The sequence below is a fragment of the Globicephala melas genome, chromosome 4 (assembly GCF_963455315.2).
Source record: "Globicephala melas chromosome 4, mGloMel1.2, whole genome shotgun sequence".
Lineage (NCBI taxonomy): Eukaryota > Metazoa > Chordata > Mammalia > Artiodactyla > Delphinidae > Globicephala > Globicephala melas.
Window position 1 is genome coordinate 77,902,969 of NC_083317.1, and position 15,475 is coordinate 77,918,443.

Genomic DNA, 15,475 nt, shown 5'->3' on the forward strand with positions numbered 1-15,475 from the left:
TTAGTAGGTGGACAGAAACTTGTAAGGAAATACGCACAGAAGACATTATGAAATAAACAGTAATTAAGACAAACCTTGAAGAAGGGATGGGGTTTTTGCAGGGGGCCTGTGAGAGTGTGCAGACAGAACAGGTTCAGGGCAGGCTGGGGGTGTGAGAGAGGGAAAGGGACAATAGATTTTGATCAGAAATGGAAGTGTGAGGTGGTATGATTTGGGACTGGAATAACTTCCAGTAATGAGGAAGTCCAGGACATGGTTATATGGGTCAGTAACTGGAACAGAGCAGAAATGGGAGCTCCTTGAGTTAAGGAAGCCAAGGAAATGTGAGACTACATTATAGGAAGGACATCAAAAGGATACTGAAGTTCCCAAAGAGTTGGCAGAAGTAAAGAAGAAAATGGAGCCAAGTTACCGAGGAGAAGCTCCTAAAGTCAGTGCATTGTCATGAAGTTCAGTAAATCACTTTGATGGAAGAGGTTTCAGAAGACATGAAATTAATGAGTGATGGTGGGTAAACAATGATCTGAAAACAGCAGTGTTGAACGTGAAATATGTTAGGTCCATCCCTTGGCCCTCTGAATAAAAAGACTTTGCTTCTACTGAAGAACAATGGGTAATATGGGTATTTGCAGAGAAAGAACAGCTTTCAGTTGAGACGAGCTAGCAGAGGAGTACAAGGAACAAAAGGTCAAGGTGGTGGCAAGTCAAAATACCACACTGGAAAAAATGTCACATGGGTAGTGGAAATGGGAAAAAAGGCTGAATTAATTTGGATAGAGTTGAGAGAATGTGGAAGAGGATTCTATTTATGTCACCAAATTTCATAACAGAAATTAGGGAATGAGGGATTTGTGAATTATTAACAGCAATGGGGGAGCAAAAGTAGTGATTCAAAATAAACAACAACAGTTAGAAAACAATTAAACTAAGGACAAAAGTCATCCCTACATAGAATCTACTGAGAGTTAATTAAGGTATGACCATAAAAAAATAATGTTATAGAAATCAAGATCCTACTCATCTCCACCAGTGTCCAGCTATTTTAACCTGGGCAGATTACACAGCCTCTCTGTGCCTCAATGTCTTCATCTGTAGAATAAGGATAAGAGCTATCGCCTATACAACACTTACTATGTGCCAGTTGCTGTCTTTAAGTCCTTTGTACAACTAACTCATTTAATTCTCAAAGCCACTCACTCAGGTAGGTGGTCTATCAATCATGCATGAGAAAACAGACACAGAGATTAAGTTAGGAGATCTAACAACTGGCAGAGAATTTGAACCAAGGCACCCTGGTCACAAAAACCAGTCTCTTAAACATTATACTACTGTCTCTTGGTTAGTAATAGATAATACTAGTAAATACCTCTTAAAGTGATTTGAGAATTAAATGTGTAAAGTGCCTAGAACAGTTTCTGACACATAATAAGAATTCAAAAAATACTAGATATTTAGTGGCTTATGTCTCATCCTCATTTTCTAAAAATACAGGATCAGAAGTTGAGATCCTAGAAAATTAGTAATCGTGGTTTCTGTAGTTATCCTAGTTAATAATAAAAAAGTGCTAATTAAAACCATATGTCATCTACTAAATTAGCAAAATTTAAAAATAATATCTAAAACTGGAACTCTTAGGCAAAATTTATTGGCATACCCTTTTAATGAACAATGTTTTCCAGAAACTTGAAAAAGTATATACACTTTTATTTGCTAACCCTCTTACTTCTTAGCTGGCAGCATATTCTGGGGGAAACAGAAAAGACTTTAGATCAGGTCGTCCTGGTTTCAAATTCTGACTCAGGTAAAAATGAAAATACAGAGTTCCTTCCACATACTAGTTAAGTCATCTTGGTTCAGCTAGTCATTTCTCTGAGCATCATTTTCTCATCTGCAAACTGGGCATATTACATAGCTAAGAAAAAACAGATTACATGAGATAACAAGGGTAAATTACAGAGCAATTTGTATAGATTGAACATGTATTAGTTGCTTTCCTTAAATATTTGGTTCATGAAATGAACCCAAGAAAATAACTCAAAAAAAGTGGCTATATACTATTTTTAACTTATAATAACCAATCTAAATATTCAATAAGGGAAATAAATGTATTAATTTGCATTGATATGATGAAATCCTTATGCAGTTATCATAAATACAAAATATATGACAAATGGAAAGGTCTTATGTAATTTATGTAATAGAATATTGAAATTATTTTATGATTACAATTTATATATAAAAATTATGGAGCCAGAAGATGACATGGAAAACAACTGTTTTACTAGATTTGTTTTTTTGGCTTCTACTATTGTTGAGAACACGTCATTTCTCTAATAATTTTTGATATCATTAATATCAAGTCACAAATGCTTTTATCTGAATATTTCATCTGAGAATGAATATTTCATCTAAAGTGCTCTGACATTTATGTTTCGACCTGAGCTTCAAAGATCTTTCTTTAACTTGCACTTAATTCATATGGTGCTAGAAGATCTGATATAGCAAAAACCAGTACTTAAAAACTTTGAATTTTTAAACTTCTTATCATATATTCATTTAATAAATATTTACTGAACATTATTGAATAATTTTGTAGTTTCCAATAAGCTTGGACTATTTAAGCCTTTGTCATTTCCTTTTTTCTATTCCTCCTTGTCACCCCAACAAACAATATCTATCAGTTTATTTAAATATTTGCTAACTTACAAAACTCCTTTAAAATCTGCTTAGCAACTCAGATAAACTAGATAGCAATACTAAGACGTATTTTTAAATAAAATCCAGAAGTTATATATTTTGTCAGTTCTTAATTTTTGATATGTGGCTGTCATAATTTCTCTCACAAAATGCCCCAATTTTACTTTTGCAGAGCAAAGCTTGAACTAGTTTTTAAAAAACTGTTTTGTGACATTTTTAGCTTTTTCAGGAATATTCTATATTCCCAAGAAGCAAAGATACACAGAGCTTCTATGAAAGACAGAAGGAAGAAAGGGGGGAGAAAAGTAGACAGGGAAAATATTCAAGATTTAGAGGTAAAACTGTATATACATTTTATGTAGGAAGATAAGGTGGGTCCTCAGATGTCAGATAGAAGGGCAAGTAGTGCTTTCATAGACAAGCCTTTCACTCAGTGAAGACATGATTCAACATAAGAATCTATAAAGTGTGCCACGTTCACACCAGTGCTAATGTGAAGAGAAGTCATCCAGTGAGATCTCTTCACTAAGCTTGAAATATTCATTAAAACCACATCAGCCTCTACAGGATACTAAAAAATAGCTTATGCAGGTGCATAGATATATCACATTAGATTGAGATGCTGACTTTTGATTGCTCATAATTTAGTTGGAAAATCCTGTCAAGAAGAAAGTTTTCCATTCATTGCCTGAGATAAAATTGTTCACAAGAAAAATAAAATGGAAACATACATCTTATTAGCACTTTTTACTTAGGGGAGGTTGCAATGAAAAAAGTTGGAAGAAAGTGAGTTTTCCCATGGAAATCTTCAATAAATTATTTAGGTAGTTAAGAAGTAAATGACACTACTAAGTTCAAGCACAGAAATGGAAACACTGAGTCAGAAAAGGAAAAGAAAAGCTAATGCTGAATTTCAAATAAAATATCTAAAGCCTGATATTTTTAAGGAAGCTCTAAAAATTGACCACCTTGATGAAATGTCAGGATATGACTGGGGGATAAGTTAAATACAATCAACATGGGGGATAAGTTAAATACAATCAACAATCTTAAGACATGACACACTTAACTTTAGAGGCAAAAGTCTCTATTGCAGTGTTACCCCTATCATAAATTTGTACGTATTCTATTATTTATTTCAATCTATATCACCATCTGTAAAAAAAGCTTACATTAAAAATCTACTCTAGGGCTTCCCTGGTGGCGCAGTGGTTGAGAGTCCACCTGCCAACGCAGGAGACACGGGTTCAAGCCCTGGTCCGGGAAGATGCCATATGCCGCCGAGCAACTAAGCCCGTGTGCCACAACTACTGAGCCTGTGCTCTAGAGCCCGCAAGCCACAACTACTGAGCCCGCATGCCACAACTACTGAAGTCCGTGCGCCTAGGGCCTATGCTCTTCAGCAAGAGAAGCCACCGCAATGAGAAGCCCGTGAACCACAACGAAGAGTAGCCCCCACTCGCCACAACTAGAGAAAGCCCGTGTGCAGCAATGAAGACCCAATGCAGCCGAAAGTATATAAATTTTTTAAAAAAATCTACTCTAGGTAACCATGTGGCTGATTAAATTATCACACTAGCTTCCAATTTCGTACTTCTTTTTCTTTTTAAATTTATATATTTATTTATTTTTGACTGTGTTGGGTCTTCATTGTTGTGTGCGGGCTTTCTCTAGTTGTGGCGAGTGGGGGGCTACTCTTCGTTGGTGTGCGCAGGCTTCTCATTGTGGTGGCTTCTCCTGTTGCGGAGCATGGGTTCCAGGCATGCGGGCACCAGTAGTTGTGGCTCACGGGCTCAGCAGCCGTGGCTAGCGGGCTCCAGCGTGCAGCCTCAGCAGCTGTGGCACGCAAGCCTAGCTGCTCCGTGGCATGTGGGATCCTCCCGGACCAGGGCTTGAATCCGTGTCCCCTGCATTGGCAGGCGGACTCCCAGTCAATGTGCCACCAAGGAAGTCCCCAATTTTGTACTTCTTGACTCAAAATGCTTTATCAGTCCTATTATTATAATGCTGGTATTGTCCTCAATTATGAGACAGCTGCACGAGTTCATGGAAAGTGCGAATGGGTGCTGTTCAACTTGAGAAATTAAGTTTGCTCATTTGAAACAAAAGAAAAAGATGCGAGAAGTTTAAAAGTGGCAAGGAGATTTTCAGCCCTCATAATTCTTCTTCTAAGCTTAATTATTTCACTCTGAACTTGAAAGAGTCTAATTCATAATAAAAAGAGTCAAATGTAAGTGAAGATTGGAAGGCAAACGATAAGAATAGAGTGACAACTCTCTCCGTCTAAATTATCCCCCAAATATTATGGCTTAAGGTAAAACAGAAATGTTAATAACTGTCATTTCCCAAAACCTGACAAACCAAAAAGTACACACCACCCCATGTCCATGTCTCATCCTATTTTAAATGGAACAAAGTGACTTTCAGAGGCTGGGAAGTGCATAATTACATAGGCTGGAGTCTTTGGACTTTGATCATAATTATAGTGCTTTATCCATCCATCACTTGTTGCTTGAGGAGTATTCCTTGGTGAGTTCTTTAAAGGAGATAGAAACCCTGTCAGGACAAATTTGAGCTACAAAACAGCTAATCAAAAACTTGGCTCTCTTGACTTGAAACAGATTGAAAATTGCCACTTTAATCTCACAATCCACTTGGCTTTTAAGTAAAGTGAGAACATGAAGTCTGTCTTTGGAAAGGCATGTGGTCTCTGCTGTTCATACCACTGGGGGTACCTTTTTACGAGCTTCAACTGGGACATTGGGTCCAAGTTTGTCTCACTCTCTCAAAATTGGGTGTGCATACAAACCAATCATCTGGTGTGCTTGATAAAAATGCTGCTTTTGCATTCCTTGCCCTCACCCTCAATTTCTCAGAGGGAGGCATCAGTGTAATTTAAACCTAAAATTAACTGGGAAACTTATACCACCAGAAGGCCTGCAGCTGTTTTTTCCCAGGAGTGGTCTGAGACGTTCATGAATCAAAATTGTTTGTTTTTGTTAACAATGCAATTCCGAAGCTCCACCTGGACTTACCAAGTCATAGTCTCAGGGTATCGATGTAACAGCTCTCTGAATTCCTGACAGCATCAGAAGTGAACGTGTATACTACTATATTTTCCTGAATCTGAATTTGGGCATCACAGTTTCAGTTACCTCCTAAGAGTCAAATGTATTTCACTATGAAGCATTTTGAGAAACCTTAACAGATGCTACTAACCAAAGTCACCCTTCAAACTTGCTGCCTTCAGAGGGGTGCTTTGTACTTGCAGTCCCCAGCCTGCACGGCCAGGGACTTCTACCCTTCCTTGCACCTCACTGTAGTATTTCTTCTTTTTTTTTTTTAACATCTTTATTGGAGTATAATTGCTTTACAATGGTGTGTTAGTTTCTGCTTTATAACAAAGCGAATCAGTTATACATATACATATATCCCCATATCTCTTCCCTCTTGCGTCCCCCTCCCACCCTCCCTATCCCACCCCTCTAGGTGGTCACAAAGCACCTAGCTGATCTCCCTGTGCTATGCAGCTGCTTCCCACTAGCTATCTAGTTTACATTTGGTAGTGTATATATGTCCATGCCACTCTCTCACGTTGTCCCAGCTTACCCTTCCCCCTCCCCGTGTCCTCAAGTGCATTCTATAGTAGGACTGCATCTTTATTCCCGTCTTGCCTCTAGGTCCTGCATGACCATTTTTTTTTTTGATTCCATATATATGTTTTAGCATATGATATTTGTTTCTCTCTTTCTGACTTACTTCACTCTGTATGACAGACTCTAGGTCCATCCACTTCACTACAAATTACTCAGTTTCATTTCTTTTTATGGCTAAGTAATATTCCATTGTATATATGTGTCACATCTTCTTTACCCATTCATCTGTCGATGGACACTTAGGTTGCTTCCATGTCCTGGCTCTTGTAAATAGACTTGCAATGAACATCGTGGTACATGACTCTTTTTGAATTATGGTTTTCTCAGGGTATATGCCCAGTAGTGGGATTACTGGGTCATATGGTGCTTCTATTTTTAGTTTTTTAAGGAACCTCCATCATGTTCTCCACAGCGGCTGTATCAATTTACATTCCCACCAACAGTGCAAGAGGGTTCCTTTTTCTCCACACCCTCTCCAGCATTTATTGTTTGTAGACTTTTTGATGATGGCCATTCTGACTGGTGTGAGGAGATATCTCATTGTAGTTTTTGTTTGTTTGTTTGTTTGTTCTTTTGCGGTACGCAGGCCTCTCACTGTTGTGGCCTCTCCCGTTGCAGAGCACACGCTCCGGATGCACAGGCTCAGCGGCCATGGCTCACAGGCCCAGCCACTCCACAGCATGTGGGATCTTCCCGGACTGGGGCACGAACCCACGTCCCCTGCACTGGCAGGTGGATTCCCAACCACTGTGCCACCAGGGAAGCCCCCTCATTGTAGTTTTGATTTGCATTTTTCTAATAATTATTTTTCTTTAACATCTTTATTGGAGTATAATTGCAGGTGGATTCCCAACCACTGTGCCACCAAGGAAGCCCCCTCATTGTAGTTTTGATTTGCATTTTTCTAATAATTATTATTTCTAATAATTATTTTTCTAATAATTAATGTGTTTGTTGGCAATCTATACCTAGGAATAAGCTAAGGAGACAAAAGACCTGTATGCAGAAAATTATAAGACACTGATGAAAGAAGTTAAAGATGATACAAATAGATGGAGAGATATACCATGTTCTTGGATTGGAAGGATCAACATTGCGAAAATGACTCTACTACCCAAAGCAATCTACAGATTCAATGCAATCCCTATCAAACTACCACTGGCATTTTTCACAGAACTAGAACAAAAAATTTCACAGTGTGTATGGAAACACAAAAGACCCCGAATAGCCAAAGCCATCTTGAGAAAGAAAAAGGGAGCTGGAGGAATCAGGCTCCCTGACTTCAGACCATACTACAAAGCTACAGTAATCAAGAAAGTATGGTACTGGCACAAAAACAGAAATATAGATCAATGGAACAGGATAGAAAGCCCAGAGATAAACCCACGCACATATGGTCACATTTTCTTTGATAAAGGAGGCAAGAATGTACAATGGAGAAAAGACAGCCTCTTTAATAAGTGGTGCTGGGAAAACTGGACAGCTACATGTAAAAGAATGAAATTAGAACACTCTCTAACACCACACACAAAAATAAACTCAAAATGGATTAAAGACCTAAATGTAAGGCCAGACACTATCAAACTCTTAGAGGAAAACATAGAACACTCTATGACATAAATTATAGCAAGATCCTTTTTGACCCACTTCCTAGAGAAATGAAAATAAAAACAAAAATAAACAAATGGGACCTAATGAAACTTAAAAGCTTTTGCACAGCAAAGGAAACCATAAACAAGATGAAAAGACAACCCTCAGAATGGGAGAAAATATTTGCAAATGAAGCTACTGACAAAGGATTAATCTCCAAAATTTACAAACAGCTGGTGCAGCTCCATAACAAAAAAAACAAACAACCCAATCCAAAAATGTGCAGAAGACCTAAATAGACATTTCACTGTAGTATTTCTATGTGTGAAGTTCTTCTTTGGATTCCCTAAGGTCTAGGATGGTATCTTACTCATACCTTCTATCTTCCCCACTCAGCACCAAGAAAATAAATAAGCTCCTGGAATACTTTAGTTAAACAAACAAATCAAAACAAAGTTTTAGTTTCCATACCTACAATTTGAGGATAAAAATCCGTTACGTGGTGAATTCATTTCCTATTGCTGCTGTAACGAGTTACCACAAACTTGTGGCTTAGACCAACCCAGATGTATCATCTCACAGTTCTATAGGTTGGAAGCCTGATACAGATCTCACCGGGCTGAAATCAGGGTGTTGGCAGGACTGTGTTCCTCCTGGTGGCTGTAAAGGAAAATGTGCTTCCTTGCCTTTTCCACCTTCGAGAGACAGCCAGCCTTCCTTGGATCCTGATTCTCTTCTATGTTCAAAATCTGTTGAATCTTTTCTCACCTCACATCACTTTTATTCTTTCTCTACCTCCCACTTCCACTTGAGGACTCTTGCGATTACATTGGGCTCCACATGGACAGTCCAAGATAATCTACCTATTTTAAGGTTGGGTGATTAGCAGCTTTAATTCCATCTGCAACCTAATACCCCTTTGCTGTGTAAGTTAACATATTCACAGGTTTTGAGCATTAGGACGTGGCTATCTCTGGAGGCCATTATTTTGCTTACCATACCTGCCACAGTGGATCAGCTACGTAATGTGTTGAATAGCACTTTGTTAATCATAAAGTTCTATACAGATCTAATAAAATGTTATGTTCTATGGTAGAAATAGCACTGAACAGGGAAGAGACTTGAATTCTAGACTTGGTTCTGCTACTATTTTTGTGTGTGTGATTTTGGGCTAATCACTTAACCTCTCTAAGGTTTTAGATTTCTCAATTCTAAAGCAGAAGAATTGGGACAAGTCAAGATCATGTCAAGACTCATAATCATCTTTGTGCTTAATTGAAAGATGATATAGAGCAAAATGGAACTTCAGGTTTGCCTCCATGAGGACACAATTGTCGCTGGGAAGGAATCTCCAGTTCACTGTTGTGCCATACCCACAAGAGTAGAGCTGAGCAATACCCTAAGGGGATGCATTTCAGACTCTGGTTGGGTTAATATTTAATTCTCAATGTCTTAGCTGTGAACAGTTGGCCAGAAGTTGTTATCCCTACTTATCTCATGAAGAAACTTTGATTTAGATAGCTTAAGTGATTTTATGAAGGTCACATAATCAATGAGTGGTGGAGTTAAGACTATTGGATAATAGTCTTTTGACAAGTCCTATGTGCCCTCAGCTGACACACTTCCCTGCCTCTCTGCCATTTAAATGCACTCACAGCTCAGGGGCAGCATACAGAATTATAATACGTCATACTTTTGGCTAACTACAGTGGGTCATGAAGGTCTTTTGACATGTATTCTTGTGGAAATTATAAGGGTTGGAGGCAGATTTTTCGTGGCTACATTAGTCCCTGCTGATAAACTGTACCTTTGTATTTCTTTATGAACCAGCTCTTCCTGTCCTCTGCCTTGCTTCATTTCAAGTACTGACATAACAACCTACACAGACTGCAGCATGTCAGCTCATTCCTTTCAGTCAGACAAAGAAACTTAGTGATTCTGGAGCTAGCTAAAATTAATGGATTAGCCTTATTAAAAACTGGCCTGCTCACTGAAATGGATGGATACATCCTTAATTGGCATCAGCAATTATATTATTAAATGTTATATCAATTTTTGAAGTTTCCGTGTGCACATAAACAACACTATGGGCACATTTTTCATGTGTTTTTCTACTGGGTATGACCTTGGGAGGAAAAAGAGCATTTGAAAAAAAAGCAGTTGGAGATAGTTTAATAAAGGAACTATTGATCAAGGGAGAAGAGATATGGTATGGCTTTTTGGAGTTAGCAGTGGCTAGAAATGCTCGAAGGAAGCACCACTCCTATGCTCGAAGGAAAAGGAGAGAGCAGTTACTCAAACTCAAGACGTCCGGAACTGTGGTTGAGAGCCCCTACAGGACCTGCAGCCTTTAGTAGAAAACGTAGCAGAACAGCAGGGAAACATATACCCCAAATTCACTCTCCTCCTGCCCTTCGATCTCCTACTAGAGGTGCCCACTGGTTGAACCCAAGAGGAAACCAGAGGAGAAAGGAACTGTCAATGCAATCTTCATAAGTCAGCTTCCTGGGATTCAGAACAAGAAGGATGTAGGGTGGATGTGGAGAAGCAAGTGGAAGACACTCAACACAGGACTACATCTGTCTTTATGCGATTGCATTTGACAAACAAAATGATCCATTGTAAGTTCGCTGTCACCCACTCCCCTCCTCCTCCTTTTGGGATATATTTAGAAAATACAGTTAATAAAGTTGACCTTTAAGCTAGTAAAGCATAAAATTCACAATCAATATGTAATTTACACAGGAAATACTTCTTACTCATCCATACAGTACTTTAACAGTTCAAGCTTCTTTTGAGTAGAGGGTGACTGAAAAAAATAACTCAAAATCATTTTACAAGTGGTTCAAATAGTAATATGTTTTACTTTCTCTTATTTTTAGTCCTCAGCTATCACAGTGTTTCAAAATTTAATCTGGATTCCTTTTTATCATTTTAGCTGGTTTATTTTCAAAATGATATCTGGAGGAATTTAATCTGTCTTTTAGAATTACTTGGTTAAAGAGATTTATGTTAAAAACTAGGTGGCAATTCTAAAAACTAAAGGGTGCAAGAAGACCCAAATTATAACCCAAACCATAAATTAACAAAAGTTTAACTTGTAAAATGCTAAATTTTAGATTCATTTTGAATATTTACTAATAAAAAGTAAACAGAACTCACTGTATATGGTTTTAATTTATAAGGAAACTGTATCTTACCCTTTGGCTCTTATTTATTGATTTTGCATAATTTCATCTATTTTTGTTAAAATTAAGTTAGCAATAAAATGACAAAACTTGTGATTTGTCCACCTTCTCTTCTTCTTGTAATGGTCAATAGCATCGAAGGGGAAATCTAAGCTCTATAGCTTAAGTACTGTTTTGATTTTCAGAAAAGTTTTTGTAAAGACTAGAGTAAATTAGCATCCACATCAGAGCACAACTAAATACATAATGTGTCAATATGTTCAGGTGCAAAGGAAAAAGTAACAGAGGGTGAAATCTCAATTTTAACTGAGAGAATGATTACCATCATACTTTGAAATGTATATTAAAATTGGCTTTTGAGGAATGGCATTAACATTTAGCAGTAAATGATAATAACAGCTCTCATTTATTCTATTTTCTGATAAAAAGAAATTTATGCATTAAGGTAGCTTAGAGTTAAAAATAACAAGAAATCCTGTTCTTTCCTTTTTTGAAAATTCTCTTTTATAATTTCTTTCTAAAGACAAGGTCAGGAAAAAGACAAATTTAACTATGTAGATGACTATGATTATGGAATGATTAAATTTGGTCTTACTTAAAATAGATTTTGTAAACTGAGAACTGCAAGGGTTGTCTGCTTAGAAAAAACAGCTCAAACTCATTCACTCCTTAGGTATCAAAGAGAATATTGTTTGATTCTTGCTTCGACAATATATATTATTATAGATTTCTTATAGTGATATCCCACTTATTCATTCATTCATTCACTAAGTAGTCTAGAAATATCTGACAAAGCAGTTAAAATATATGAGGCAAATATATGTTATTAAATATATAAGTACTATAAAGTTAAATAAATAAGCATTACAGCTATATCTTACTCATTTTTGTATTTCCAGTGCCTTGCACAGAGTAGATGCTCGGCAGCAAATATTTTTCTTTCGTTTACTTGCGGATTAAGTTTTTATTACAAATGGAAAGTACATAATCTTGCCTAAAACAATTTACTTGGCAAATAAATATTCCCTGACCACCCTGCAACACCATCTCACAGCTCCCCAACATGCCCCCCCTTCCCCCAAAGTGACACTCACCATGATTAAAGTTCAGGGATTCAGCAACATTTAAAATATTTTTAAAGTACTATTATTATTTTAAATTTTACAATCTGACAAAAACTGAGGTGATATTTGCTCCATGAATTAGCCGGTTTCCGGGACACTCCGAAAAGCAATTTCCTCATGTATCTATATTTACAGGCTTCCCTCATCAATCACTAGAAATACCTCTGGACAGAGGTGTACATGATTGACATGTGGGTTGCTAGTCAATAGAAAAAAACTTCTGCCAGAGCTGAGATAGATCCACGTACCTACTTTAAAAAAGATGCCATCAAGGGAAGCGTTATACAGCAAATGTTTCACCACAATTACCCTCTTAGAAATAGTATTTCAAAGATTTTATTGAAGTAGGAAATTTTGAGGCTGGAAAAAATTTCGAGAACTAGAAAATCTTTAGTGTTTTGCTTTTTATCCACCCACTCCCCAACACCAATGAAATCTTATGTAAGAACGTGAACTCCAGAGCCATTCATTTTTGCTACTATTGTTCATGGCACACAGCAAGGCAGGAATCAAATCACCATTCACATTTCCCGTTTCAACCTGGAGGACCACAAACTTGCTTCCTCTCTCTCTTTCCTTTTTCTTCCTTTCTTTTCTTACTCTGTCAACCATTCCATTTACATTTCTCTCTTACTTTTCCTCTTCTGCTGTCTCACACAGCCCACCAAAAATCTCCCAGGAAAAGAAGCTACGTCTACATAGTCCACATTCATGTTTACAAGGTAACAAATCTTATTAATGAAAAAAGATCACACAGTTTCCTTAACTGCCTGAGCAATGTGACCGTGAGTCCTGGCCAGAGAGCCCACTGGACTGCTGGGATGAGGCTCTAATAGGCACCATGGTGAATGACAAGTTAACCCCTTTGGAACCACACCATTTTCAGCAATCAGAGGACCTCCCTCATTAGTCTCAGAAAGTAAAGTATGAAATTCCAACATCAAATCTCATACTGTTAAATTAACAACATCACACTGCTACATACGACTTGAATATCTCCCATAACTTTATGACTGGAAAAACACTGTTCAGATTTCATTTACCAGTTTAAAAATAGCAAACTCTAATTTGAAACACACACACACACACACACACACACACACACACACACATCATGCATGCTCACTAATATTCCCTCTTAGTGCTAGGCAAACGTTCCTTCCGATAAACAGAAATAAAATTGAGTATAATTGTTAAGTTTTAAAAGTCAGATTTGTCAAAAGATGCTGTTTGTTATGAAACAAATCAAGAAGAAAATATGCCACAGAGCCAAAATGACAAGCCACAATCTGTTTGGTATAACAATGGCTATTTATCTGTTTTTAAGGTATAAATCAAAATTATTCTGTGTTTCTTTTGACTTGAAGATCACCCACAGACTATTCTATTCCTGTCCAATGAAATGTCTTCTTCTTGGGTTGGTGAGCGCTGATCCAGACAAATAACAGATTTTAAACATCTTAAAATGGTGTGACCATTTTTTAAGAAACCATGGGAAGATGGTCTACAAACTTTGTTACTTTGTACATCCAGATAGGAACTAAAAAAGAAAACCAGAAGAGATGCCCACAGACCACTTTAAGTCCACAGAAAGTGCAAAATAATATCACTGTGCTCATAAACAAAGAGAGGCTGCTCTTTGTACACAGCAGAAACACTCATCATACACAAGGCACTCCAATTAAGTTTTGATAGAAGTTACGTCACGTTTAAACTCACCGCTGGATGTAAGGGTCGGGACAGTACTGTAGGGTGGCACACCGTGAAGTTTCAAAATTCATTTCCTTCAACTCTCTTTGATATCAACAAATGGAGAACAGTATTATAACATATACACATATACCTGTGTATACATAGATATAAAGCCAGAAGGCTAAAAGCAATAGGGTCAAATGCTATCAGACATAGAAGTGTAGACACTTCCCCCCTTCACACACATTTGCAAAGAGGCGGAGCGTTTCTTGATTTGAGCCAATGAGATTCATCAAGGGACTAAAACATCAGAAACAGTCGAATCTTACCAGCTGGGCATCCTCTCTAAAGTTGTTCTTCCCCCTCTACCACGGCTTTAGAGTCCTTGTCGTATAGTGGCCACACTTGTTGGCAACTTGGAGTCATCTCTGAACTTCTGGTCTCTCTGGTGATTGGATGCTGGCATGAATGGCATCAGAGTTTAATTTCAGCAGCCTGGACTTTCACAACAGAACAAGAGCTAATGAGTGTCCACCCTGCTCCAGCTAATTAATGTTTCCTTGTCTCTGCATACTGATTTGATTTGAGGGCTTCTGTAACTGCTTCTAGAACTAAATATTTCACAGAGCTGCTTAGGAAGTTGTTTTGTTTTTTTTCTTCATCTCCACCTCCACCCCCCCCTTCCCCCCACCCTTCATTCTCCCTTTCAGCCAACCGCCTGTTGTGGTCACAATCTCAAATAGCAAAGACAGGGAAATTCCTTGATTATATTTAACCTAGAACTCACTCTTCGTCTCAACTAAAAGAGATACCCATTCACATCCCCTTAGCTTTGCTTTCCCTAATTAAAAAATAATAATAACCTTTACTGAGTTTTTCAAATATCCTACCTCAAACACACACACATAATTTTCTTAAAGTAATATTAAAATGGAAAATAATGCACTATTTTCAACTATTTTAAAGCTTACAAAATTATTTCAAATTGCCTGTTACTGAAAACATTCGAGTTCTTTCCATCTCTCTCAGTCTCTCCCACTCTCTTATTTATGTCATTGTTTTTGCTGGTTTTGGTTTTGCTTTGGCTCGAGCTACTTTGGAGTAAAACCGTTAACTTGTTCATATACAGAATAATTCGCTTCCTTTCTGAATACAGGCTGTAAACCTATCATGGTTTTGTGGATTTGGATATTGAATGAAATATGTTTCAGAAGCTAAATTAAAATAGACTCCAACAGAAAAAAAAAAAAAAAACACAACAGCGTGCCCAAGTGTCACTAACATGGCAAGTTCATAACCTCGCTTTCACCCCCAACCATAGGTTACCTGTAAATTGGTGACATCAGAAGTTATCAAAGTTGTAAGATAATCTAAGGTCATTTCCAGAGCGATTTGACATCTCCTTTTGAGAAATTTTGGTTCAAAATATGTTTCATAAAAATATTTTATTTGTTGCTTCAGCCAGGATAGAAGGGAGAAGCTATTTAAAACTCGACATTCTCTTCCTTACTTAGCCTGAGAGTGTCTA

General features: G+C 37.5%; 1 protein-coding gene across 4 annotated transcripts in view; it reads right to left on the bottom strand.

The window, feature by feature from the left end:
• The window catches only part of TP63 (tumor protein p63), a 217,946-nt gene extending 203,910 nt beyond the window's left edge, over positions 1 to 14,036 (bottom strand). For all 4 annotated transcript variants that reach the window (XM_060297591.1, XM_060297590.1, XM_060297592.1 and 1 more), the window contains exon 1: positions 13,975 to 14,036. In XM_060297591.1, coding sequence (XP_060153574.1) covers positions 13,975 to 14,036 — 62 coding nt within the window. The remainder of the gene's footprint in view (positions 1 to 13,974) is intronic.
• Positions 14,037 to 15,475: the final 1,439 nt, after the last annotated feature.